The 27,077-nt window shown below is 40.0% G+C and overlaps 2 protein-coding genes across 5 annotated transcripts; one reads left to right on the plus strand and one right to left on the minus strand.

The window, feature by feature from the left end:
* On the minus strand, positions 1 to 11,853 carry recql (RecQ helicase-like). 2 transcript variants are annotated; one of them, XM_007897288.2, is made up of 15 exons: positions 11,775 to 11,853; positions 9,465 to 9,529; positions 8,962 to 9,156; positions 8,032 to 8,211; positions 7,558 to 7,664; positions 6,938 to 7,136; positions 6,541 to 6,707; positions 5,833 to 5,914; positions 4,673 to 4,821; positions 4,102 to 4,219; positions 3,005 to 3,143; positions 2,501 to 2,592; positions 1,966 to 2,185; positions 1,336 to 1,456; positions 1 to 661 (listed from the first exon to the last, which is right to left on the minus strand). In XM_007897288.2, exons 2-15 carry the CDS (start codon positions 9,478 to 9,480, stop codon positions 533 to 535), a joined length of 1,914 nt encoding a protein of 637 aa, XP_007895479.1. In that variant the 5' UTR covers positions 9,481 to 9,529; positions 11,775 to 11,853; the 3' UTR covers positions 1 to 532. The 2 variants fall into 2 exon arrangements, with proteins under 2 accessions (XP_007895479.1, XP_007895480.1); XM_007897289.2 differs by lacking the exon at positions 11,775 to 11,853 and adding an exon at positions 11,203 to 11,234.
* Positions 11,854 to 12,098: 245 nt separating this feature from the next.
* LOC103181073 (vesicle transport protein GOT1B) lies at positions 12,099 to 25,819 on the plus strand. 3 transcript variants are annotated; one of them, XM_007897283.2, is made up of 7 exons: positions 12,099 to 12,203; positions 16,085 to 16,176; positions 17,837 to 18,015; positions 18,635 to 18,716; positions 20,768 to 20,809; positions 22,729 to 22,760; positions 23,831 to 25,819. In XM_007897283.2, exons 1-6 carry the CDS (start codon positions 12,179 to 12,181, stop codon positions 22,741 to 22,743), a joined length of 435 nt encoding a protein of 144 aa, XP_007895474.1. In that variant the 5' UTR covers positions 12,099 to 12,178; the 3' UTR covers positions 22,744 to 22,760; positions 23,831 to 25,819. The 3 variants fall into 3 exon arrangements, with proteins under 3 accessions (XP_007895474.1, XP_007895476.1, XP_007895475.1); XM_007897285.2 differs by lacking the exon at positions 20,768 to 20,809; XM_007897284.2 differs by lacking the exons at positions 20,768 to 20,809; positions 22,729 to 22,760.
* Positions 25,820 to 27,077: the final 1,258 nt, after the last annotated feature.

Raw genomic sequence — 27,077 nt, forward strand, 5'->3', positions numbered from 1 at the left:
TTGATAAATGTGTAAATAGCTTTTATTTATAACAAGATATTTTACAACTTTTTTTGGTCAGCAGGTAATTATTTGCTTATACAGTATTTGGAAATGACCTGTGCATTTTTTGTTTATCATATCAACTCAAACTAATAAAAAAGTAAAAAAATGTATTGACTTGCTGATAACTTTCAACTTCATGGCACACATGTGTAAATCACGGGCTTTGAATGCCCACCCACATAATACTACTACTAATAATAATAGCATTTGATATCTGTGCATAATTGGCTGCCGTGTTTCACCCACAAAATATACAGTCAATTAACTGTACAGTATATGCTGTGAAGCGCTTTGAGACGTCTCGATGACGTGATAAGGCACTATATCAAATGCAAGGATTATTATTATTTAAACAATGTCCAGATCTGACCCTATGGCAAAGACGCATATAAAGAAGCATTGGCTTGATACCACAGCATTTCCATCCCTCTAATGGTAGTAACAGAATAGGATTGTTCCTCTGGATGAATCAGTGCAATGTAATAGGTTAACGAACAGACAGCTTGCTTTTCTTTTTGCCTGCTCCATGGGATTCAATGAGAGACCGTTTGCGCTCATTCCCCACCTTTACTTCGCTTTTTTGTTGTGCACTCGGGGAACAATCTGGGGAATTAACCTGTAAATAAATCAAAAGTACAAGTCACTCAAATATTCTTAGATACAAATATTAAACATCTGGTCTAGTGTTCTAGATCTTATTTATAGCAACAGAATTCAAAAACAGTACAAATAAAATATCAGTGAGTGGGAAGTAACAATAGCAGGACTGATTGTGTTAGAAACAGTGTATTCGCTGAAGGGAATCAATATTTATCACAAACCCTATATTCAGTCAAACAAATTTTGGCCTCTTAACCAAATTAAAACGTGACCTATACAGTGTGTTCCTGTTATAACCACAGTTGCACTGTAGATCCTGTAATAATCTTTGCATTTGATATAACGCTTTATCAAGTCTTTGAGATGTCTGAAAGTACTTCACAGAATATACTGTAAAGTATAGTGACTGTGTGTTTTGTCCTGCGCAAGGTGCATATGCACAGTTGACCTGCTTACTTCCTAGGAGCCGGCAAGCACTCATGCTAAAAGGCCAACATCCAGGACATCGCCAAAGTCACTTTCTGCTTTGCGAATGCATCAAACCATGTGAATTTAAATATTTTTTTTTTTTAAATGATGATGACTATTTGGGTTTTCATTTAAGCTCATTTTGAAAGAGCTAAATTATATTGATATCTATTTAGAGTCAAAAAAGTTTACCCCATTTAGAATTTGTTAAACACTGGTTACCTTTTGGCTCCTGCTTCTCACACGCAGGAAAATGGAATGTTTTTCATTGCTCAGCATATGTGCCTTAGGTCCCAGCTTTAAATAGGAAATGGTTGTATACGGAGTGAAGCTAAAATCTTCCCTGTAAATAACAATATTCAAGCGAGTTAGAGATAATATTCCTTGCATTTGATACAGCGCCTGATCATGTCTTCCAGATGACTCAAAGCGCTTCAAAGAATATACTGTAAAGTAAAATGGCTGTGTTTGTTTTTGGGTGAAACACGGCAGCCAATTGCGCACAGCAGTGTCCCACAAACAGTCATGGACTGAGTGACCAATTTATTCTTAGTATTTTTAAGAAATTATTACCCCCAGAAAAGCGATCCGCCAATCGACTAACAACCAGGTTGCAACTTACTGCTCAGTAAACAGAGGCGTGTGAAGTAAGGAAACGTGCCTAACGTTTTGTCCTGCTGGGAATCGAACCCAGGTCCTTTCGCTTGCGAGACGAGCGCTCTAACCACTACCCTACAGGAGTCCACGTTATCCTCAAGACATTCAGTTAACCAGAATAGGGTCTGCACTGCATGGGAATAACTTGAAGAACACCAGAGTACTCTATACGCACTGGAAGATGGCTCTGCTTACTTGAAATACTGTTCCAGCAGTAGGTGAACGATGGCTCGGTGCATTTCAGGTTTGGAGAGGTCTGGAGGTGGCAAACTGGCTACCCTGAGCTTTACAGCACCCTTCCCTGTCCACGCGTCGATCAGTTTCAGGGGAGTCACCTTCTCATCCAACTGCTCGGCTTGTTTCAATATCTTGATGAGATCTCTACAATGATTTGCTATGTCGATACTTTCACATGCTGCAAGTGCATAAACAAACAATATCACGGGATGTCAAAAAGGTGGTTTTCTTTTAAATTATGGCTACCGTGATTTTGTAGTTCTATGTACATGACTTTTGTTTGAAAAATGTTAATTATCTGTGCTGTAAAGAACTGCTCATTTTCTTTCAATAAAAACGCTTTGTACATTAACTCACTGTTACCCGCATCTCACTGTGGATGTAGAAGATACTAAAAATTAATTCAACAACAATTCTAAGATAGATTTATTACCCGAGCTAAACAGCAAGTCCTCCCTCCAACGCCTTCTCTTTCAGAAAATCATGTACTCACATGCTCCGTTGCGACAGTTGTCACACATATTGTTGCACTTCGCTGAATTCCAGACTTCATCAAAATGCTCAGCCATCAGCACCCGTCTACATCTAGAAATACACAACTTGATATTGTACTAACTTTACTGAGGCGATTAAGCCACTCTGAGATTATGAATATTCAATTTTCCTCCCCAAAAAATGTTCCTCCACTTAATGCAGTCCAAAATATAACGGTAGACATTCGATCTCAGAGCTGATCTTGGTTTCGGCTTCGCTGCTTTTCAGACCTACAAGGTTTGGGTTTTAACCCTGTTCCCAAGGAATGGACACCAGTGGAAATTCTGAACACGGGAGGTCGCATTACTGGCAACGTTTTCAATTACATTTTTTGGGATTTGCTTATAATGTCTCTGAGATATTGGACTCAAATGACTGGGTTAGAACAGGGTTGGTCCTCTGTTTTAAATAGAACAGATTTAAAGGTGTACATATTATGGCTTAACGGTAGCATAAGCTCTACCTGTTTGGCTCATTGCAGTATGCCACTATTTCATACAACTTCTGCTGCCCGACATTCTCCATGACCACCATTGTGCTTTGCCTGAAGACGTCTCCGAATCCATAGTACAGAATGCAATCAGCATTGCCATCATCTCGACCTGTGCAATGCACAAAAAAAGTAACCTTAATATACATCACTTGTATTTTGTTAAAAGGTGCCTTCACCTTAGTGTGTGAATGTACTTAGGCACCACAGAGCAGGAAGATCCTACATTAACTCTTGGCCTGTGCTAATTTGGCTGATCTGTATCTGGGCAGCAGTGCAGGACAATCACGCAGAGTCACTTCCCAGAACACTTGACTGTGGTGGAACACGACACAGAAAGGAAGGTGAAAACAAATCAGAGTGTTCTCTATTGATCAGTAACCCTAAATACAAAATGCCACTGCAATTTACTCTTTCTTGTACAATATAAATAAACACAAGTATATATGAAGAATAGTCGAGGCATTAGCATCGACAGAACAATGCTCCAATACAAGACATACCTTCAGGAGAAGGGAATTTTAAACCCACTTCCACAGGTATTGGGAGTCATTTTATGAATTCACATTAAGTTTTTTAGATTTTAATAACAGGAATGAGAAAGCACATAGCAATTACCCATGACATTTAGTATTTTATTTTAAAGAAGAAATAAACATTTTGGGACCCCAAATTATTATTTTTTAAAAAAAATTAAAGTATTATAAAGATATGTGAATCCTTGTTTGATTTTTGTTCGGGAAGATTTTAGATTCTTCTCAATAGCTCCATTCATAATAACAGCAGAAGTAGTGGCTTGGAGAATTTACTAAGTGTGACGGTATAAAGGAGCTGAAGATATATTAGTTGATACCATTACTAAGATGCCTGCTTCAGTGGTTTGTTTAAGTTCCCTCATACTATTAGATTCATTAAATCTACCAAATCATTTCTCTGATGTGATGTGAACACTCACTACCTACACACCAAAACGACTGAATGATCAGACGTTAACGTTAAATCGTGTTTTCTTTTCAGAACATTCCAATTGTGAAACTATGTTTTTGAGAAATAGTTATATCATACTTTACCTGCTCGCCCACTTTCTTGGTAGTAATTCTCCATGGATTTGCTCAGAGTGTGATGAATCACAAATCGTACATCAGCTTTGTCAATTCCCATGCCAAACGCTACTGTTGCCACAACCACCTAAGAGAGGAAACATCTGATATTATTCTAACTGTACCAATTACTGTCATTCTATTTAAAAGCAAAAATATTTTATATGAGCATGATTTTTTTCTAATTACTATTTTCATAGACAGCACTTGATATTATATATTATTAGAATTCTTACATTTGATATAGCGCCTAATCATGCCTTTGAGACGTCTCAAAGCGCTTCACAGAATATATTATAAAGTAAATTGACTGTATATTTTGTGGGTGAAAGACAGCAGCCAATTGTGCACAGCAGCGTCCCAAACAGTAGTAGATTGAGTAACTGTTTTTTAAAAAATTAAGTTTAAAAAACGTATTAATTAATAGCTGCAATGAAAATCAGTTGCTTCTTAAGGCTTTTGCTATTAATGTGTGAAGTATTCACTGGAAATAATCCAGGTCTTTTTTGAAAGTTAGTGAAAACAAATCACAGTAACTGACCTGTATCTTGTTGATACTCCAGTCCTTATGAACTTTGCTCTTCTCAGCAGCCTCCATGTTGGCATGATAGGAATCAGCAGCAACACCCAGCTTCTTCAGGCTGACAGTGACCTGTTCAGTATCTTTCTGAGAAAGACAGTAAATGATTCCTACAGAAAGGTATGTAAAAAGAAAAAATAATTATACGCTGGCAGCCATCATTGGGATGTTACAAAATGAAATCTTTTTTAATCCAAAACAGCACGAAGCTAAGATCAAAGGTTAATTTAAGAATTTGGTGGGTGAAATATAAGATTATGCAAACACATATGTGTTACCTTAAATATGATGTAGAAAAGTCAGAAAGTTATGGCACAACCATGACATTGGCTATTGTGTTTGCCTACAAAAATACACTATTACTACACTTTACAATAAGTCTTGTGAAGCGCTTTAAGACATCCTCCTGACAAAAGACGTTATATCAAACATGAGGAGTGTTATTTTAAAAGTCTAACTTAATGTCTAACGTAAACTGAAGATGAAAAAAGTGTGTAAGTAGCTTATCTTATTCTGTGAAGCGCTTTGAGACGTCTATTATTATCATCATCTAAAGGATCATGGTAGAGAGCAAAAGTTTTGTATTGAGAGATATAATGGAAATTGATCCTTTCTATTACAGTAACTGGGAGACACCACTTCTTTCATCTCCGCAGATGAGAGATATCAGAATTGAACTGACAGGAAAGCTCAGCAGAGGCTGATTGAGATATAATAAGAAGTTCTATGCTTCCTTCAAGTGCACCAAAGTTCTCAAAACAGTTTAAAAAAAAAGAAAATTGAAAACCCATAGACTCTGAAAGAGAAAGCTGGATTGGGGGAATTGAAGACCGGCAGATACAGCAACAACTTGGATTTATATAGTGCTCTTCACGCCGGATGGCATCTCAGAGTGCCTCACAGTAACGGATCCCGGGGGCTGAGCCAGGGGGAGGGGGAGGAAGATGACCAAAGGTGCGGTCGAAAAGAAAGGTCTTCAGCCGAGACCTGAAAGTAGGAAGGGAGGGAGCGACACGAAGGGAGTGAGGAAGGCAGTTCCAGAGCCTTGGGGCATAGTGGCTGAAGGTCATACAGGGCAAGATGGAAGAGGAGCGGGAAAACAGAATGCAAGTCCAATGTACCTGATTTTCCTTTATATCGTTCATTAATGAGCTTAACAATATTTTCAATACAGTCTTCAAAATTTGCTGGTTTCTGTCGAACCTATGAAATAAAAGAATTTGACAAATGGTGAACGCAGTAACATACATATGCCAGATATCTTTAGGATGGGCAGATCCATTTTATATACTGTGTACTGACCAGAACATGAACTCTGGCTGAAACACTGCCACTGATTTCTGGTGATAAATCCAAAGAATTTAGCATGAAATCCATTACTTTTAACAGATAATAGATCTAATAATTGGTGAATTCTCTGCAAAAATGTGCTGTTATTGCTGATGGCACAACCCAGAAACTCACATTCACAACCAGAACAATTAAACAATGAAGAACCTAGAAACTGTAGGCATATCGTCTCGTCAAATTCTGCAAGGCATTCAGAATTGAGAATGGTTTATAAAAAAAAATCTGAAAAATGCAATCTAGGCTGTGTTATTGTGAAAATATAACTGTTGCCATAACAAATATCCCTGTTTTGGCCCCATGGAAATCATCTTAAAGATGATACAGGTCTCCTCAACTCGAACTAATTAAATTAAGGAAGGGATATCTGAACTGCATACTCTCGCAAGCCCAATGGACATTGAATAGGGCGCACAGCAATCAATACATCAATATCTTTAATTTAAAAAAATGTATCAGATGCAAACATGAATTCCGGATACCTCGTAAAAGAGATTGGGTCGGTTAAATGAAGCTGTAAATGTGATGCTTTTGGGAACACACAGAATTTTCTTCACATCCTCCAAGAGATGACTTGTGGCAGTTGCGGTCAGTCCTATCAAAGGAGCTTTAGGGAACTGGCGCTTCAGGATACCGAGACTCTTATAATCTAAGGAAAATAACACAGAGATTATTGGCAACTCACATTTGCACTAAAATCAGAAAACAAAATCTGTTAATACATTTCTTAAAAATTACCAAACACACGTAACATGAAATTGATGCTATTCTTGACTTCCAATAATTAATAACCAAATTCATTCAAAACAAATTTAAATTATAGACCTATTTACAGCCATTTCTCTCTTCCGGAATTCGAGTTAAGAGCACAATACTCACCAGGCCTAAAGTCATGTCCCCACTGGCTGCAGCAATGAACTTCATCCACAGCAATGCGGGCTAGACATCCAGCTTGATATGCTTTTTCCAGTTTGGACATGAAGACTTTACTTTTAGCAATCTTCTCTGGTGTCACGTACAGAAGTTTTAACTTGGAGGATTGGTTAAGCATTTCATTATGAACCCACTTGACATGTTCCTGCCAAAGAAATACAACTTTAAGGACTAGTAATATGCCATTAGTCTTTCCTCCTTTTCATTCAGCATGTCAGGCACGTAGTTTGCAGCACACATAAGCATAGTGCCAGGTTCCAAGATCCCAGGGAGATATGGATTCTGCTGGATTTTATGTAACTACTGTAAGGAAAAAATACTGTAACAAAAGGCTAGCTCCTTCTCATTATTTAATGCAAGCTGCAATAAATCCAGCACGGACGGATTGTTAATTCTATACTTGACAGACTGCATACAGAGACCTTAAGTCACAAGACTGTCCGTGAGCAAGTTCCAACAACAGGAGAGTCGGTTTGTAAATTCCCATTGTCTCAAACTAAACTCTAGCTTAAAACAATGCGGTACTAAGAATATTTGAATTGAGATAAAACTCAAGCCTTCCTTACCTTTGTGCTGCTAGCATTCAGCATAGTGGATGAAATCCCAAGCTGTTCCAAAATCATTAGCTGATCTTCCATCAGGGAGATCAATGGACAGATTACCAGAGTGAATCCTAGTCAAACACATCAACCATTACTCTTGTGTACCAGGACTAATCTAAAGAGTAAGATTCTAACCATCAGAAACTCCTTTTAAAAATGCAGTGACAATAAATTTTGATCAATTTCTTATTTTATAACGAGTTTGTGGATCACAAAAAATCTAAGTTGAACTGTGTTTATCTAAGTTGAACTCCTTTTCATACAAAGTGCCGAAAAATGTAAATAATGGCTTGGGGCATTTCTTACTTGATATTAGTATATTTTCTCCCTCCCCCTGGTTCGGCGTCGTGCTCCACCACCATCACGCTTTCTGGGACACTACCCCACGTGAGGGGCGTTACATAAATGCAAGTTGTTGTACTTTATAGTGCTGCTTACCTGTGGAGCACAGAGCCGGCAGCTCATAGCACAAGCTCTTTCCTCCTCCAGTGGGCATTATAAGAAACAAATCCTTTTCTGCCATCGTAACGTTGATGGCCTGAAGCTGCAAAGGGCGGAATGTCTGCAGTTTAAACACTTTCTTGAAAACCTCATCAATCTTCTGGGACCATTTGAAACCTATTCAGAAACAAAATAATATTGGTAGGTTACATTTTCAAACCTTCTAATCACGGGCAACTCAGTAAACCGAATGTTAACCTAACAGCTCTTCAAAGAGATCTCTTACTCTAAAGAGATTATCGTTTTGGCTCCAGACATAAAAAAACCCTACATGCTTCTGTTATAATACATATTAATTAATTCACACAGACAACATCAACAAGAGGGACTGCTGACAATCACGGTTATATTACATAGAATTACACAGACTGTACAGTAACAAAACATGCCATTTAGCCTAATTAATCCATCCAGGTATTTTTAGTTTGCATTTCCACCTCTCTCATTCTCTCCTCCAATCCCTTCTCCCTCACTGAGGTTTCCTCTTAAACGTTCCTCTTTGCTGTGCTGCTGAAAGAATTTCCGGGCAGGGCAAAACCTTAGGCAAATTTCCTTACTCTGCATGCCTTTGCTTACCTAGCAGTAAGTAGGAGCCTGGTTGTTAGTTGATTTGAGGATTGTTTTCTGAAGGTAATTATCCCTAAAAAAAAATGTGTTCACTCAATCCACGACTGTTTGTTTGTGAGACACTGCTTTGTGCGATTGGCTGTCACATTTTGCCCACAAAATACAGTCAATTCACTTTACCATATATTCTGTGAAGCGCTTTGAGATTTCTCAACAAAGTGATAAGGGACTATATCAAATGTAAGGATTATTATTATTTAAATTTAATACTCAAAGTGGCTAATTTCTCTTTAATGTTACCTTTCTTGTTCCAATCTGCTTCGGCTGGATTTGGCTTTGTGCTGGATCCAGCGTCGTTGTCAGATAGTTTGTCTATTTTTTCCTTCAGTCTTTGCTTTTTTTTCTGCAGCACCTGCTGCCTGTCCAGAAGTTCCTGAATCTGAATCTCCAAGGCACGTAGTTCATTATCGATCAACACCAACTGCTCTTCCATATCTAAACACAATGCAGTTTTTTTTATTAAAAACGTTGCAAAAGATGAAAAACTCAAAAGCATTACAAAAATGACCAGTGTGACAAATAGAAACGTTACACTTCTATAATAAATATTACAGCATTGTTAAGAAATGTATTGAAAGTTATGCAGTTAAAATCAGCACCTAATCTGTACCAGCAATGTCTGATATTCAACAATGAAACGAGTAGTCAATTAATATGAATTTAGGAAAAATTGAGGTGTAAACTTATTTTTGAAAAAGCACAAATATGGTAAGAAAGCGTCACCTTGTTAAGTATTAACTCACCTGGAACGTCTGCCATTTCTGAAACAAAATATCTATAAAGCTAATATTTGGACACCTTCAAAGACCTGTAAAACAGATGTAGAGAAATGCAGTTCAACTCTTAATCATGATATTCTTTACTTTCTTCAAAAAGAACATTAACATTTGTAAAAAGCGCTTAAAATGGTCCTTAAAATTTCAGCACTAATTTCAATTTGACCATTCATTTCTGGTAACACAAATTGAAAGGTATTGAGCTAAAGTTAGCTCCGCATCCAATTTCAAATCAACGTTGTGTTGAAAATTGACATCATGTAAGTGGGATTACAAGGAATCTGTGAGAAAAGGCCAACAGGTTTCTCAATTTTATAGAGTCAACGAGTGCAAAAGGAAGTGGCGATGCATCTGTTGGTTGTACCGCAGCTGGAATATCGGCGGCAGTTTGGGCTCCACATTATGGAATGGGTATTGGAGAGGGTGCGACACAAGGCTGGCAATCATAATGGATAACAATAATAAACAGAAAGAGAATAGAGGGTGGAATGTGTGGGATGGTGGCTCATGTGGAGTACAAACTCAGGGACGTGCTAGCAGGACCCAATTTATTTTATTTCGTGTGCGAGATTAGGCCCTACTGCAGTGCCGGTCACAGCCAACAGAGGGGAGAAACCATAGCTGTTGCCAGAAGCTCAATCCTCATTTGATTATAGCGTCTTATCGCGTCATTGAGACGTCTCAAAGTGCTTCACAGGATATGTTGTAAAGTGGAGTGACTGTATTTTCATAACTATGCGGAGAGGTTAGAGAGGTCACAATTCAATTAATCGAGTTGGAAAAGTAGAAATGGCTGAGAAGTGATGTGCATGTTATTTCCTTTACGGAGTGTTACAAGAACGTGGAAACCACTACCAGAATTTATGGCTGATGTACAAAGCATCAAAGCGTTTCAAAACTAAATGATGCCGACATGAGGGAGGAAGAGAATAGAGGGCGGAACGGGTGACTCATATGGAGTACAAACTCCGGCGCATGCGAGCGGGACCCAATTTTTTTTTATTTGGTGAGCGAGACTAGGTCTACTGCAGTGCCGATCACAGCCAACAGAGGGGAGAAACCACAGCTGTTGCCAGAAGCTCAACCCTCATTCTTTTTTGGTCAGTCTGAGACGTGCGGAAAGCCGTCACCGTACTTAAGAGCATCCGAACCAAACCGAGAATTCCAGATATACTTGGGAGGGCTTTGGCTGCGGCGTCACCAGGAGCTGAGGGGGAGGATTCCCTGCCCCCAGTGACCGGTCGGCCCTTCCAGGTCCTGCCGATGAGCCGGGCCGGGCCCTGGGACACTGCGGCCCCTCCCGGCTCAAAAACCATGGACTAGAGACCGCCACAAGGGCGGGCGGGGGGGCCCGACCAGTCCAGCTCCCAAGGAGACCCCGCTTCCGTGTGTACTACACGCCCGCCCCGATAAAGGCGCATCCCGCCAATCGTGGCCGGGCGCGGGTTTACGCCAACCCGGAACGCGGGCGGGAACCACTATTTTCAGCGCCTCGGGACGCACGTGCTCCTGGGCCTGAAAGGCAACTGCACAAAGGTAACACGTGGTGGCGGCGGCGGCGGTGGTGGTGGTGGGGATCTAACCCCACGCTCCAGCCCGTCTCCCCCACTTTATGGGGGGGGGGGGGGAAGAAGACAAACAGACAGACATTTTCCACTGGTTGGACCAACTGGCAAAGCAGATGGAGGGTGACTGACTGACTGACCTGGAGGAGGAGATCGTGGTGCCACCACCACCAACAGCAGCTTCTTTCTTTCTGTCTCTCTCTCTCTCACTCTGTTTCTCTTTCACTTTCAGCTGGTCAAGGACTTCCTGCTTCTCTCAACCAATCAGCGCTCGGGACGCTCGCCATTGGCTAGCATTCGACCAATAGCAGCAGCTCGTCCCCCCTTCCCCCCCACACACTCAACGTATAAACTGGACGCTCGCCATTGGTTAACATCCGACCAATGGCAGCAACTCGACTCCACCCCCCCCCACCCCCGCCCCGCCCACCAGCCAATCACGTGTCGCAGGCTGACATTCTCTCCCCGCCCCCCCCCCCCGACTGACGTCACTGGCCTCGCGCCTGTAATAACGGTCGTTATTCAGGCGGCCATAACGGTTCCCAATGGCCGCCCTGAATGAAAAAAACCATTCAACGTCAAATCAACCCTCCCCCACCCCTCCCCCCCACCCCCACACCTCCACCCCCGCCCCGCGAGGCCGCTTCTCACACATGATATGATGACACCGACATCACGTGGGTTTGCATCGGGCTCCGCTTTCGCCGCTCACCTGCGTTCGCGGCGGTCGAAGCGACACCGCGAGGACCTCACTCCGCAATCCGCCAGGGGCGGCGACAGGGGGCGGGTCTGTCCCGCCTGTCAGTCAGCGGTTGCCAGGGGCGGGGCGAGATCGCGGTCCGTCAGTCACTCAGTCAGTCAGTGGTTGCCAGGGGCGGGGCGTGACTCGCCTGTCAGTCAACGGTTGCCAGGGGGCGGGGTCGCTGTCAATCACGCAGTAAGCTGCAGTGTGATTGGGTCGGGGGTGGGGCCGTCAGGTGACCGCGCCCTCGCGTGGGAGGGGGGAGGGGGCGGGGCGGGGGCCCGCATCCGGCGCGTGTTTCCGGAAGACGTGGCGGCTGATGTGGAGGCGGTGGGCGGGAGCTGCTGCTGCTGCTGCGCTGCGGGGCCGCCAACATGATCTCCTTAACGGATTCGCAAAGTAAGCGACGTCTCTCGGGGGGGGGGGGAGTGACCGGGGAGGGAGGGAGGGAGGGGTCAGGGCAAGTCCCGGACCACCAGCCGCTGGGCTGAGCCGCGGCCTCTGACCGGTTTCCAAGGCGACCGGCCCGGCCCGGCCTGGAGTCGAGGCCTACACGGCTGTGACCGGCATCAACGGCCCAGGCAGCGGGTCCGGTCAGCGGTTGAGGTGGTCAGGGAGGGAGGGAGGGAGGGAGGGGCTGAGGCTGTGTGAGCCACTGACTGACCGGTCCGGCCACTAACTCTTGTGTGGCCGCTCTCAGAGAGAGAGAGGGAGAGATTATCCCCAACAACAACAACAACTTGTATTTGTGTGGCGCCCTCCACCCCGGGCGGCGTCTCGGAGCGCTCAGCAATGGCGGAGCCCGAGGTGGCGGTGGGGGGGAAGATGACCGACCCCAGTCGGGTAGATCCCATCCCAATAATAATAATAATTTGGTCGCTTCGATCCACCACTGTTTGTGGGGCGCTGCCGTGCCCAATTGGCTGCCCCGTCTCAACCCACAAAGCACACGGGCGCTACACTTTACAGTGTATCCCGTCAGGCGCTTTGAGACGTCTCGAAGACGGGATACGGCCCAGGATCAGATGCGAGGATTATTATCATTATTAACGATCCATCTCCGGGATTTTCCGCGTGTGGTCGGGATGCATAGTTTGGAGCACAGCTTGGTTCGGAGACCCTTCAGCGGGGTGATGGGTTCTCCCCCCCCACGGCACGTGCTTCGGAGACTCCAAACCAAACTGGGAATTCCTTGAATCCCTCCCCATCAAAAACGAAACCATGAGAGCTGTGAGGAGAGTTCACACTCTGAATGAAGTGGTACAGCTGCTCCAATGCTCCCAATTTCTCCCCATTTAGGCTGATGGGGATTGTGTTTAAGCTGTTGCGCTGCTTTTGCATTTTGTAGGTTGCACAGAAATATATAATACACTACAAAAATGTCAATTGCATTTCGCCCACAAAATATACAGTCAATTCACTTTACAATATATCCTGTGAAGTGCTTTGAGACGCCTCAAAGACGTGATAAGGCGCTGTATCAAATGCAAGAATTATTGTTATTATATGCACTTTTATTGTTTAATGGATGTGGAGTCCTGCAGCTCAGTGGTTAGAGCACTCGCTTTGCAAGTGAGAGACCTGAGTTCAATTCCAGGCAGAGGGCGAAACCTTGGGCAAGTTTCCTTACTCCACACAGAGCCTAATAATAATCCCTCCAAAACAATAATAAATTGGTCATTTTCAATCCATGACTGTTTGTGGGACATTGCTGTGCGCAATTGGCTGCCTCGTTCGCCCACAAATATACAGTTAATTCACTTTACAGTGTGTTCTGTGAAGCGCTTTGGGACGTCCTCCCGACTTGAAAAGCGCTATATCAAATGCAAGGATTATTATTATTATTAATAATAAATATTATTTTACTATCATTACAAGCCTGAAAACGGCAGTTGTGTTTTAGTGGCTGGGTCTGAAGTTTGAACAATGAACAACAACTTTATATAGTACTCCTCAAGCAGTCCCAGAGTGCTTGTAAATAAATGCCATTTACTGCAATAATTCTTTCCTCGATTGCCTCTTTTAACCAAAGGAACTTATTCCACTTTTCAATTTACCAACGCTGTGTCCTCGGGGCAGTCACTATATTCACTGATCTCCCGAGACAGTCCTGTTGTTCACTCTCATTCCACACAGTTGCCTCTCTCTAGTTTGTAAGTTGCTCTTTCCTTTCTTTGGCCATTTCTGATCACTTTACATAAATACTCGCCTTTCTGTGCCTTCCACCTCAGCACCATCCTCCTGTGTATTGCACTGTTTGAAAAAAAACTGATAAAACACGAGTTCCCCTTGTTCGAAAAATAATTTCATCAAAGTTGATTGTTTTCGATCAAGACGCTCTTTTACATAAAACTACGTAAACTCCCTCTTATTGCATATGTTCATAGGTAGCTAAGCATTCTCTTCATCGTGTATCAACATGACTCCTCAGTGGTAGCCTCTGAATCGGAAGGTTGGAGGTTCAAACCCCACATCAGGACTTGGAATCGTGTACTCTAAACTGATACTCCAATATGGTGGCAGAGTCCTGCATTGTTGGAAATGCCGTCCTGTGGATGAGACGTTAAAGCGTCGTCCTATCTGCCTGTTAATGGCATCATTCGAAATAAGAGAAGCGAATTTCTCCCAGTGTCCTGGCCAACAAGTCACCCCAAAAAATTGGTCACTCCCTCTCCATAGCTGTTTGTGCGCAATTGGCTGCTGCATTTCGCCTACAAGATATACAGCCAAACACTTCATATCCTGTGAAGTGGTATGAGACGTCTCATCGATGTGACAAGGTGCTATATCAAATGCAAGGATTATTATAAGAAGCATATGTTGTAATATTTTACTGTGCCTCGATCCATCTTAGGAACCTATACTTTCAGGGATGACCTTAATGGCCCTTTTGATATCGGCTTTGTCTCTAACTAATCCTCAAAGCATTGCTTTAATTCCTAATGATTTCCCTTAAAAAAACAAAGTGTAACGTATTTTGTTTGTAATTAAATGTTTAATTTTACTTTATATATTAGACTTAACGATTTATCCATAAGATTCCTCATATTTATATTTAAATCATCAAATGCAACTCTAATGAATAACAGAACATACGATGTGAAGAACATGAAAGGCTGATCTCTACCCATTATTGTGTCTCATTAGTCATTCCAAATCAGAAAGGACCTTTAAAGGTATGAGACATTACAAAAAATGTTAATTATATGCACCGATTAACTGAAATGACAATGACAACATTATTTTTGAGAAAAATGAATTCCTGGTTATCCTGTAAATCTTTTGAATCTTTGAACCTCAAGACCAATTAGCCCATATAGGTTCAGTGATTGCCAAAATAACAAACAGTATACACCTGTGAAATTAGGTCAAGCTGCACCTCGGCAGCAACATGCAACTCAGGTTGTATCTTCAGCCCATCCATATTGAATGTCAGAAGTTTGACAGATCTGGCCCTCACGTTAGAACCTAATTGTGTATTCAATAGATTTCAATTGAGTTGAGTTGATACCCTGGTAATAATAATAATAATCCTTGCATTTCATATAAGTGTCTTATCACATTGTTGAGATGGCTCAACGCTCTTCACAGAATATATTGTAAAGTAATATTTCTTAAGGATCTTAAACAAAGTAGTATTTTTAAGAAAAAACACACAAATTCATAGTGCCCAATGTTTTTACCACATAAATCAGGTCAAAAAAATGATCAAGGACTGTTTAAGGAACAACTAGAAAGGTAGGGAGTTCTTTAATAAAATTCAGATCAATTTAAAAATACGCTGACTGGCTGGCAGTTTTCTGTCAAGTTGTCTCTTAACTCCCATACTTGCCTTTTTCTTTCTACAGTGTACATTTTTTAACTCGTTGGACTCTGATGTAAATATAATAGGTTATTGATAACATAAGTTTGAAGTATTCTAAATGTGGTATCAAGCTATACTTTCGGGATGGAGGGGAGAGAGGCTGTTCAACAATGATAATACTAATAATCCTTGCATTTGATATAGCGCCTTATCAAGCCTTCAAGACGTCTCAAAGTGTTTCACAGAATATACTGTAAAGTGAATTGACTGTATGTTTTGAGAGCGAAACGTGGCGGCCAATTGCGCACAGCAGCGTCCCACAAACCGTCATGGAATGAGTGATCAAATAATTCAGATTTTAGTTATTTTATATATTTTTAAAGATGATGAGCTCTGGGTCGGCCAGTACATTTCAGAGGTGAATATGAGTGGTGAAGTCCGCGTGTAATCTCCTGTTTTTGCATTTCCTTTACAGAAATTGGAATGGGACTAACAGGCTTTGGCGTGTTTTTCCTGTTCTTTGGCATGGTCCTGTTTTTTGACAAAGCACTCCTTGCAATAGGAAATGTAAGTTTGTCTTTGTAAACATCTTGTGGGATTATCTCGTGTGAACTCATTGTGATGACCATACGGTTTGATATACAGAAGCACTCAAATGCATTTATCATGTCCTTGTTTAAGAAAACGGAAGAGATCAACATTACCTTTAAGGCTTAGGCTTTTACACTCGTGTCTTATTTTGTTATTTATAAAACATCTTTAGACTTTTGAAACACTGATTCTCTTGAGGGGTCACTGTGTAGCGTAATTACTGGATTTTAGAAGGGAACAATTCAAAATGATTTTGATCTGAGCTTTAATGTATAACTTGTGGCAAGATTCAAAGGATTGATTGTGTAATAGTACAAAACAGTGTCAAAACTGATTCACATAGTGCAGCTTCAACTAAGCGCCCTCGCAACGATATAAAATTAACCTGCGTTTCATTCTAGTCATTGATCACTTCAACAAATTTTCTCAGTCATTCGGTTTGATTTTATTCCTATTGCCTTGAAAAATTAGGGCAGTTGGTGCTTAGTTTCAGTATTATTTCACGCTTTATATATTCACATATCAGCTGTGGCTGCCAATCCAAAAATGTGCAGGTCAAGTGTCTGTGTGTGAGTCAGGGAGATTTTTTGCTCTCGCCCTCAAATTCCTTTGCCCCTGAAGTTGCTGATTCATGCAAAGTTTCTATTCCACAGGCACCAGTCTAGTGATTCCTTCTGCAAAACAGCTATTGTTTATGTGTAAGCCTATACAACTGGATAGCAATCCGTAGTATTTATTTTCTCCTCCTTCTCCTCGCCGCCCCCTCCCACCGCCCCCAATTCATGAACAGCAAGAGTTAAGAGACGTTTTGCATACTTTGTGTGCACTGGAGATTGAGCTGATTAAAATAGGCCTCATTAGATGATTGCCTTAAGAGTTCCCAGGAATGGTGGTTGCCTGTAGATATCTTTATGGAATATTCCCTTGACCTAATTATATACATCACTTAAAAAAAACTGGAATTTCCACACGTTCCAAACTCCCGAAACTGTTGTTGCTATTTTTGTCCTGTTCATTTTGTTGTTGGAAACTATTGTACATCTTACTTTATGAAATTAGATTTGAAATTTTAAAAAAAAAGTCAGCTAATTCAATAGTTTAAGTCCGTGTGCGAATCATGTTACCATAAAGGAAAGTTCCCAAATAAGCGCTGTTTAGTTACTTAAAGCTTTCTTGTAGGATTGGAATTCCCAACATTAATGACTGTTTTGGGTAAACCCACTTTGAAATGTGTTGAGATAATCCAATATGTTGATGTCCGGATCCAGGTGCTGAAGGAATGTGTTCTGTTTATTAACACATTTGTCTACAAAATACACAGTCACTGCACTTTACAGTAAATTCTGTGAAGTTCTTTGAGAGATCCTCCTGATGTGAAAGGCATTATATCAAATGTTGACTGAAATAGCACACTGCAACCTTGTTTATTTAAAAATATGGTATTTAAGTGCAAAATAATTTTAAAATAACATTTCAGATGGTTACATTAGGTAGATGATTACCTCAGGGTTCCCAAGATTATTATTTGCATTTTTAAGTTGAATTTAAGGTGTGTTTATTATCCACCATGCCCTTGCTTTTCATTTGTTTCAGACAGACTAATTATAACTAGCGTGTTTTCTCTCTCTCTCTGCAGATTTTATTTGTGACAGGCTTGTCCTTTGTCATTGGATTAGAAAGGACGATCAGATTCTTCTTCCAGAAGCACAAAATGAAAGCCACAGGATTCTTTTTGGGTGGTATATTTGTGGTGCTGCTTGGTTGGCCTGTGGTGGGGATGGTTCTTGAAATCTATGGATTCTTCCTTTTATTCAGGTAGAAACTCTATAAAAGATTATCGATTGTTTCAATATTCCTTTCTCTTTTTCCTCGCACTCCATGAAAAGTAAGATGTAAACTTTACCTTCAATGTGAGGCAATGCAAAATACAAACATTTCGCCCACAAAATACAGTCAATTTATTTTACAGTGTATTCTGTGACGCGCTTTGAGACGTCTCGAAGACGTAATAAGGCGCTATATCAAATGCAAGAATTATTATTATTTTCATTCTTATGATAGAACATTTCAAGTTTAAAGTTTACTTTGATTACACCGGATTATGGAGGAACAATTCAGTGGGTGGAATTAATAAATTAGCAGATTGTCAGGGCTAACTTTTGTAATATTTTGGGGATATTCAAAAAGCTAAACCTCAAACTTCACATCTTTCCAAAACAATTGGTGATTCACTTGTGAGACATTGCTGTGTGGAATTGGCTTCAGCATCCCCCCCAATAAATGAATAGTCACTACACTTTACAGTAAAACCCTGGGAAATGCTTTGAGATGTTTTGATGACATGTTTAGTATCAAATGCAAGGATTATTATCATTTATTATTATTTCAAACAGATTTTTGTAAAAGCTTCACTTTTTTTCTTGCTTCTTGACAGGGGGTTCTTCCCAGTTGTTATTGGCTTTATTAGACGAGTGCCTATATTAGGCTCCATTCTGAATTTACCTGGATTAAGCTCAGTAAGTATACAAATATTCTTATATGTATAAAAATCCTACCTGCGTCTGCAAAGCCTCTTTGTAATTTGTACTTCAAGTTTGTGCCTGCAAGTGAGGAACAAGGTGTAATTTGAATTATTTAGTGCACATTACAATTACAGCTTAATTGGAATTGACTAAAGTAGCATACGGCATTGTTTAGCGAAGATAAAAGGCTGCTAAATTTTAAAGGGATTTTTTTTAAAAAGGATTGCTATTCCTAAATCTACATTACATAGAGTTAATGAAGTCTGTTACGTAATTGGTGGTTCTACTGAACTCCAGAATTATAAGAGCAAAGTTTGATCACCATAAAATCCTGTGTCAGTTGACAAATGTATTATATGGTGTAGTATTAAGATCTGTGTTTTGCTCAGTTGAGACAGTTCTTGAAGGCATTACAATTGGCTCAGTTGCCTTGGTTTATTAGCCAGGAGATAAAACAAAGTGGTGGTTCTGTTACTTATCAGTACTGGATTTTGCCGACTGAAAGTGTGAGTAGGATTAGCTACAGTGCCTCTGACACCCAGAACTTTGGCAAGGTAGTGAAATGCTGCTGGAGCTTATAGAAATATACCCAGCATGAATTGCCACATTCAGGAGAAAAAGGTAGGAAAGAGAGAAATGTTTCCTTACTCCACATGCATGACAATAATGCCTCAAGAAAAAAAGCAATAAACACTAAATCCACGACTGTTTGTGGCACATTGCTGTGCACAATTGGCTGCCGCGTTTCGCCCACAAATATACAGTCGGTTCACTTTACAGTGTATTCTGTGAAGTGCTTTGAGATGTCTCGAAGACGTGAAAAGTGCTATATCAAATGCAAGGATTATGTTATTAAATGTGGCTGGAAGGAAACCTTCATTTCTTTTTTTTATTAAGCTTTTTCTCTTTCATCCATTTTGTCATCTTTGTGCAGAGTTACTTTTCAAATAAGTTATTTTACAAACTTGAAAGAAACATGAAGGCAAAATATGAATGAAAAATGTTGGAATCGCCAAAGGGTCTCAATTAATACGAAATCCGGAAAGGAAAGACAGATTTTAGGTTCTGATGACTGGTCCTGTTTGACACTTTAATCTATGACTTTTTTCAGATACTAATTGACCTGGTATGAATTTCCAGTGTTTTCTCTTTCATTTCAGATTACCAGCATCTGTTGATTCACATATTATTGCTAGGGTGAAGTGCTTATCCTTGGTAGTGCCCTAATATCTTTGCTAAGAAGTGGTTGCATTTTCACACAAGCTCATTTGCTCCATTATTTAGAGAAGAAGTGAAATTGTTTAGCTTGTGGTGGGTCACATTACTTGTACAGTAGTTGCTTCGCTTTGTCTTGAGCTTTGGTACTTCTAGATTTACTTTTCTATATACTGATTTCAGTGGAATCAGCTATATTTTACAATTCAGTACATGTGTAATGTGGTGAAGTGGCAAGTTTGTTGCATCAATTCAAAACACTCGTTTGCAATTTTATGTTTGCATTTCAGTTTTAAAGCACGGGAGCTTCAACATTCCTTTAAACGATTGAGATCACTTAAAGCCACGATATAGTTTGCTAGCATTTCATTATGTTGGGTGTGGAACAGTGGCAAGGGTTTATTTCTGCAAATGCCTACTTTATAAGTACCTGATCTCAATTGTGTCCTCGACAGGCGCCAGAGGAGGGTGTGTTTCCCCACAGAATCACTTTAGTGAAACTTGTAAGCCTGTAATTTCCCTTCAACTGTATGTGGCATAGCTGGAATTCAGTGAGCAATGAAGCCATCCTGTGTGACATGTAGAAAGCACATACTTTGTTTAGCAATTGAGTCTGTATTTGTGTCAAAGAGACAACAATGTGATCTCAACAATTGAAAGGTTTGAAAGTTACCGTTTAAAGTTCTACAGAACAAAGTAGACAACAGTGAGATTTAAAAGCTCACAGGGTTTGGTGATGAGATTCCTGTCTTTAAAACAGCGTCTTGTATGTCTAATCAAACTTGTTTTTGTTTAAAACACTGGAATGATCTCTACCGTTGGCATTACAGAAACTTGACAGAAAGCAGAAGATGGAAAGAGATGGACATAAGGTGGCATAATATTTTTTTTACAAAGATAGACCTCTTAAGATAGACAAAGGAATGGCCATATTGGTAAGGGAAGATGTAACCAATATAAATCCAGTAGTTAGGTACAATAACAAGAGGGGAGAAGGCAGAAACACGAACTGAGGTCAACAAAATAATCATTCCTGTCTACTGATTGGTAGCTTGATAGTGCATAGATGTTTTACCAGGTGAGACTACAGAGGATTGTAATGTGATAATGGGACAGTTGAATCCCAATGGCAGTAGGACATGAGGGACAATTAGAAGGGAAAAGTGCAAGTACTGTTTCATAGAGGTGATGGACGATTGCTTTCCAGTGCAACATGTGAAGCCAAGAATTAGGTGTATATAGTGAATGATATAGTGAATCCACCAAGACTGGTTGGTAGGTCAGTGGGTTAATGAGGAAGAAGATCGGGTTGGTTTCAGGTGATCGTTGTACAGGTTGGTTTGCTGTAATTGAGATCAAAGTAGAAAATAATAATTATTATTAATAGTGCAGCAATGCAAGGTGTAAGAGAAGCAAACAGTGAAGCTGTGAGAAATGCTGGAAGTCAATCTGGGAACGAAAATAAAACAAAGTTCTAAAGGGTTAGTGTACAAAAACAACAGATCGGGGGAAGGTAGATATGTAGATACTGAAAAAAGGATAAGTGGAGCATCGTTCCAAAAAAAGCTGCCTCGTGCGAATTACACTGACTGGAATGTAGGAATGAGCACATCTAAGGTTTCCAATGGTTGAACTACGTGCTCATTTCATCAAATTAATTGTGTGAGGGGGAAGTGAGAATGCTTCTCTTACTGCGCTGAACCAGGCTGAAACAGGATAGAAAGCCAAACATGGGAAGGTCAGAGTGCCAATGTGAAATAGAATTGACGTGATGAGCTGTAAGAGCACATTTCACAAATACGATGGAGTTGTTCGATTTCTTGGTTTCCTGATGTAGAGTCGAACAGAATAAGGTTAGAGGTGATGCCTTCAGTTATACTTCCACTTGTTTTTACGCATCCCATTTCAACTATGTGTTATATTCTTTTCAAACTTAGATTTCAAAGCATTTTCCTGTGGCATGCCCTGTAGGAAGAGTTATGTGAGTGGTCCTTATTTCTGGTTGCATTTAATTGGATTTTGAGTTCAAGTATGTTAAGTGGGAAACTCTTGTAATACAGTGCGTTAGCTATGAAAGATACCGTATGAAAGCTAGCCTCGTGCCTTCTGGATTGTAGCAGATCAGTTCAGTCGTTGTCCATTTCTTAGTGAGCTTTAAAGTGATTTTTTTGTACTAATGTTAACCCCCTTTATGATATTCAGCATTTTACAGTTTATGCATTCTCGTTCGTATAAAGGAAGTATAAAGCTGGGCAATGATTCTGAATGGAAATTCAGTAACAATACTGAGGGTTGTTCTAGTGAGTCTTAAATGGGTTTTAATGATATCAAACACAAAAGTGACGAATGTATCAGTAACTCCAAAAATCCTTATACGTTTCTAAATGACGTATCTGATTCAGAAAACAAATGCAATGTTTGATCCAATTAATCGAATTACTGGACAGTTGAAATTGAATCGGATTGAGTTGGCAAGAATTTCTCACTTGCAAGTTAAACTGATTTTCCAAACTATTATTCTCTACCATTCGGTGTTGCTAATCCATGTTAATCTTGCATATTAGACACTGTGTGGGGCAGAAAACCCTCCTCAGGTATAAATGTTTGTCTCATGGCATTCAAATTTGAATCCCTGAGGCACGCCACTTTAAATTGTGGCTATTCGGTCTGTGTATCCTGTGCACTTTTACTTTCCTCAAATATGCCTGCATGGAAATGTTTACCTCGTTCTTTGAATAACAGATTTGCTGGTGCTGTTTGTTAATATATGTTCCATTAAATATCTTTAAAGCTGACGATATCATAAAGGAGGCTGAGCATGAAGTACGTACCTTGTTATATTATTTTCTACATAACCTGGAAGGATGGGTTGAATCCATGAGTCTGTTTACCTCTCTTAAAACATCTAGATGTGTCGTAAAGCGGTTTTAATTAAAATGCAAGAAGGCTAGACAGTAATAAGAGAAGGGGTATTATTTTTTAATTGCTTTTTGTTAACTTTGCTACCACAACCCATTGCAAAATTGATTTTCAGTATAAAAATCGAAGTTCATTCAAAGAGTGTGTGAGTTGAGATCTGAACTGTGTTTCTTTAACCTACAGTTTGCTTTACAACTTTGGCATTAGAGTTTAACTGAAATGTTTCTGATTCTTATTGTATAGTTCACATATACATACAGTATTTTGAAAGTTGAAAACGAATTTCACACTCAACTAGTGCGGTTTATTGAATTCCAACAACACAGAGTGGTGAGAGTGTATTTGTAGCCATTATCCTGCACCACATATCTCCATCTCTGCTATGTCGTGAAGCTGTGAATAAAGGCCTGGAAATTCCCAACAGGAAGTTCTAATTTGTCATCTCGTTCAAGGACATTTTCATGTTTTTAATACAGTAATCGGTATTGACCGAGACCTGGAACCAGGTCAGGCAGGTGGGGAATAGTACCAAAAGATCCAGCTCAGTGAAAATAAGTATAAATGGGGAGCTTCAAAATGAACGTCAATTGATAAGGATTCAAATTGGATAGGACACCATGTTCAAGATTCATTTCATCACAAGGAAGCTGTAAGGTTATGAAGACATAAAATTACTGTGACGTTCTTTAATATATGTGTTTGTGTTTATATTATATATTATATATTTGTGTGTGTGAACTCTGTCACTACATAAGTGCATGGAGAGAGAGAGCGAGAGTGCTCCATTCAAGGTGGGTTAGTCATGCTAAGTCTCGAAGTACGTGAGGTGCTGTGAGTTTTGCATGGCAATCTTTACCTTCACTGGTTAAAACAGGAACTTTGAATATCACTGATGTCCGAGTTTAACAGACTATTTGTTGGCGAATAGTTTTCAACTATTTTGATGTTAATTGAGATTTCCTTCTCTTTTGCAGCTTGCAGATAAAGTGGGAGAAAGCAACAGCATGGTATAACACAGACAAATGGTGGACAACAGCTGCAGGAATACTGTATCATATTTATAAGGTTCATTTCAGGCAAACCTTTCAAAAAATTCTATTTTACCAAGTTATCTATGTAGGAACAAATGAAACTGGGTGGCATTCTTTATATTAAAATATTTTTGTTGTAAGGCTACTGTTAGTGATACGTGTTTTGCCTGTAACAGAAAAGAGACAGTCATGTATAATTCCATGTTTTTTGACTCTGACCCTTTTTCAAAAATAAACTTCCCTATATAGGATGCTCGCTACTACAGTTCCTCCCAACAGGGAGGGCAGGATGATATGTCTATGGACCTCTCTTTAACCACCATTACTCCTAATCCATGAACAGCAGGAATGGGGTAGAACTCCAATTGGATAAGATGGACCATGTAAGTTCTACTACCCTTGCAGTGGAGCATCTTGTTAACAAGTGACCCAGTTGAAAAGTCACAAAACTCACTTAGCAAAATGTGAATTTCAAGCTGGTTGAGTTTTAAGACCAATTTTCTTCTGAGACGGAGCACATTGTAATATGTTTTGCTCCGTACGCTGGACAGCCACTCCAAATCGTTCAATAAATCGTAGTGAGTTTGTAACCTTCAACCTTGGGACTGCATTGCCATTTTCTGTCGGAAGTCAAGTCATCAGCAGCTTGAGCAATCCGACCATTATTGAGTTAACAAATGTGGATTTGGCTCATTTTTTCTTAAGTTTCATACTTTTTTTTAAAACAAAACTAGTTTTATCTAGTTTATAGGCGTGATCACCTTAGCCCAACCTTGCAGAAGTTTTTGAGCATAGTAAATGCCTGTTGTGTTATTGTGCCTGAACTTTACTTTCCTATGTGGAAGGCCAAGGTAATGAGATTTTATCTTTGTGAACTGCCTTATTGGGCACACAATTCCTACAGACACCTCTGACATTATGTACCTTTAACAGACGTTGATCGGACATTAAGATTTTTTTTAAAAAAAGAAAATAATTAGTTTCTCAAACACGTGAAATCTCTTTTTTGGTGTTTACAGTGCTTTTGTAAATGTACATTTCAAAACAAAATGGTTTGCACTGAATTTTTTGAATTAAATATTCCCTCAATGCGGTGAGAATTGTTACTATAGTTTGATGAAACTGGTTGTCAGTATGACTTCTCTTCAAGCGCAGTGTGGGTAAAGCATCACATTAGTCTGTCACTGAGAACAAATCAACTATTGCAGCCAAAACCCAAATAACAGTAGCTATTGACTTCCAGCGGCATTGGTGCTCTATTTAAAAAAAATAAGCATAATTAGTTTCTATTATAGCAGTTGACCTTTCATGATCTTTTACGAGCTCGAAGAATGATGTGATAACGCTTAAAAAGGTTCTGTTACATTATGCTGAATTCATTGTCAATACACAGTAGGTTCAGAAAGCAGATGACTTCTACTTAAACCCTGTTGTTGAAAAGCACTTAGCTGCTTGTTTAATCTTTATGGTCTAAAATACTATTTCATTGAAGTGCATGGTTTCGTCACAAAGTTGCTGTGTACAAGGCGGTGGTTCAGTTGATGTCGGACACCATTGAAGACAGGAGGTAATTGAGCCATGAATATATTCAGAGAGAGGGTGTACTCTGAAAAATGATTCAGAACTTTTTAAATCTTTGTAACAATTAGCAGCAGTCAATGTCATAAGGCTGTTTTTTTGCACCCAAACAATACTGTACGTGTCAGTATTTATTTCTGTGACACCGTAGAGGGATATTTACAGTGTATCAGGCACATCTCCTAAGATTTCAAATTTTTGTATTCTGCCTCCCAACAGCAAACGGAGGAGTCAATGCATTGTGCATCATTTTGTGAATATATATATATATATTATATATATGTATATCCAGAACATGGGCATCTGTCACATTTGTAGACTAAAGAAAGCAAATAAAAATTGATAAGATAAAAACATTGTCAAAGGCTTATCTTGAATTTGTATTTGTAGAAGCTTCAGTAGATATGTTTACCGATAGACCAGTCACTGGGGCAGGGACTCTTCCTAGTTGGTTCCTGTTAACCCTGCAAGTCAAAGCCCTAACGGGTAGGGTTGTCTTAGCTGGACAAGCAGTGGGAAACCTTGCCAGACAACGCTCTCAATGGCAAGCTGTGTGGGTTTAGCTGGTTTGACTCCGGCAGTTACCCCAACACACACTCTGGGCTCTCCCCAAACCTTGGCTCTTGCCAACCTGCGCCTCATACTCTCCAGAATTGGGTAAACAGGATGTGTCCCTCCAGGGAGAGAGAGCGAGAGAGAGAGCGCATTCAATTCCAACAATCTATCTCTGGGATTTCCGTGTGTAGGTGGGCTGCGTGGATTTCTCAGTTTGGTCTGGATAGTTTTAAGTACGGTGATGGGTTTCCACGTGAGATTCCAAAAAAAGGTTTTTAAAAGATAGACATGGGTTAAAACATGTTCCGGGATGGCAAAGACGAGTACAACCTTGATCCAATTATTAACGTATTGAAGAAATTATTTTATACCCATTAATAAATTACATGTTGATTCAGCCTCAATAGCAAAGAACTTTCCCTTCCCAGCTCTGCAGTAGAAACTCCCGTCTCTGTACAAGGGCTGAAACAGCAAATATGCAACACATTCACAATAATATAACACAAACGTTAAATAACAAATGAATGTTCACTGACTCCTTAATGTTAAAAATGGACCCGACCCAAATTATGCAGAATATTGGATGTCCCGATGTTTGTATCCAAAGACCGGAATCGATAAGCGCAATTACATTTTGGCTCTGCAGTGTATTTATGAAAATGTTTCAATTTGAACTGGAATATCAGCATGGATCCCCTCACTGATTAACATTCCAGCATTAAATGCTGTAGCATGAATCCTCACACAGGTGCATGTAATCTTAGTGTACATTATGTAGAAAAAAACACCTGAATGTTTCACACCATTGATAACTTGAGCGCAAAGACAGAACTTCTTAAGCGCCATATGAGTCATGACAATATGCGTTGTGCCATATGTTTAACCTTATAGTTCGGACACAAAACCTTCTATAATTGCATATCTTTGCAAAATCATCAGCATTGCTCAGGAAAACTAGAATCAGCTCATGGTTTGACAGATATCTGTCTTTTGAAGATAATATAATTAAGATGACCTTTCAGGATCCCTAAAGAGTTTTAATATTGACGCACTTTCA

This window comes from Callorhinchus milii, unplaced genomic scaffold, assembly GCF_018977255.1.
Source record: "Callorhinchus milii isolate IMCB2004 unplaced genomic scaffold, IMCB_Cmil_1.0 Scaffold5, whole genome shotgun sequence".
NCBI classification, from domain to species: Eukaryota; Metazoa; Chordata; class Chondrichthyes; order Chimaeriformes; family Callorhinchidae; genus Callorhinchus; species Callorhinchus milii.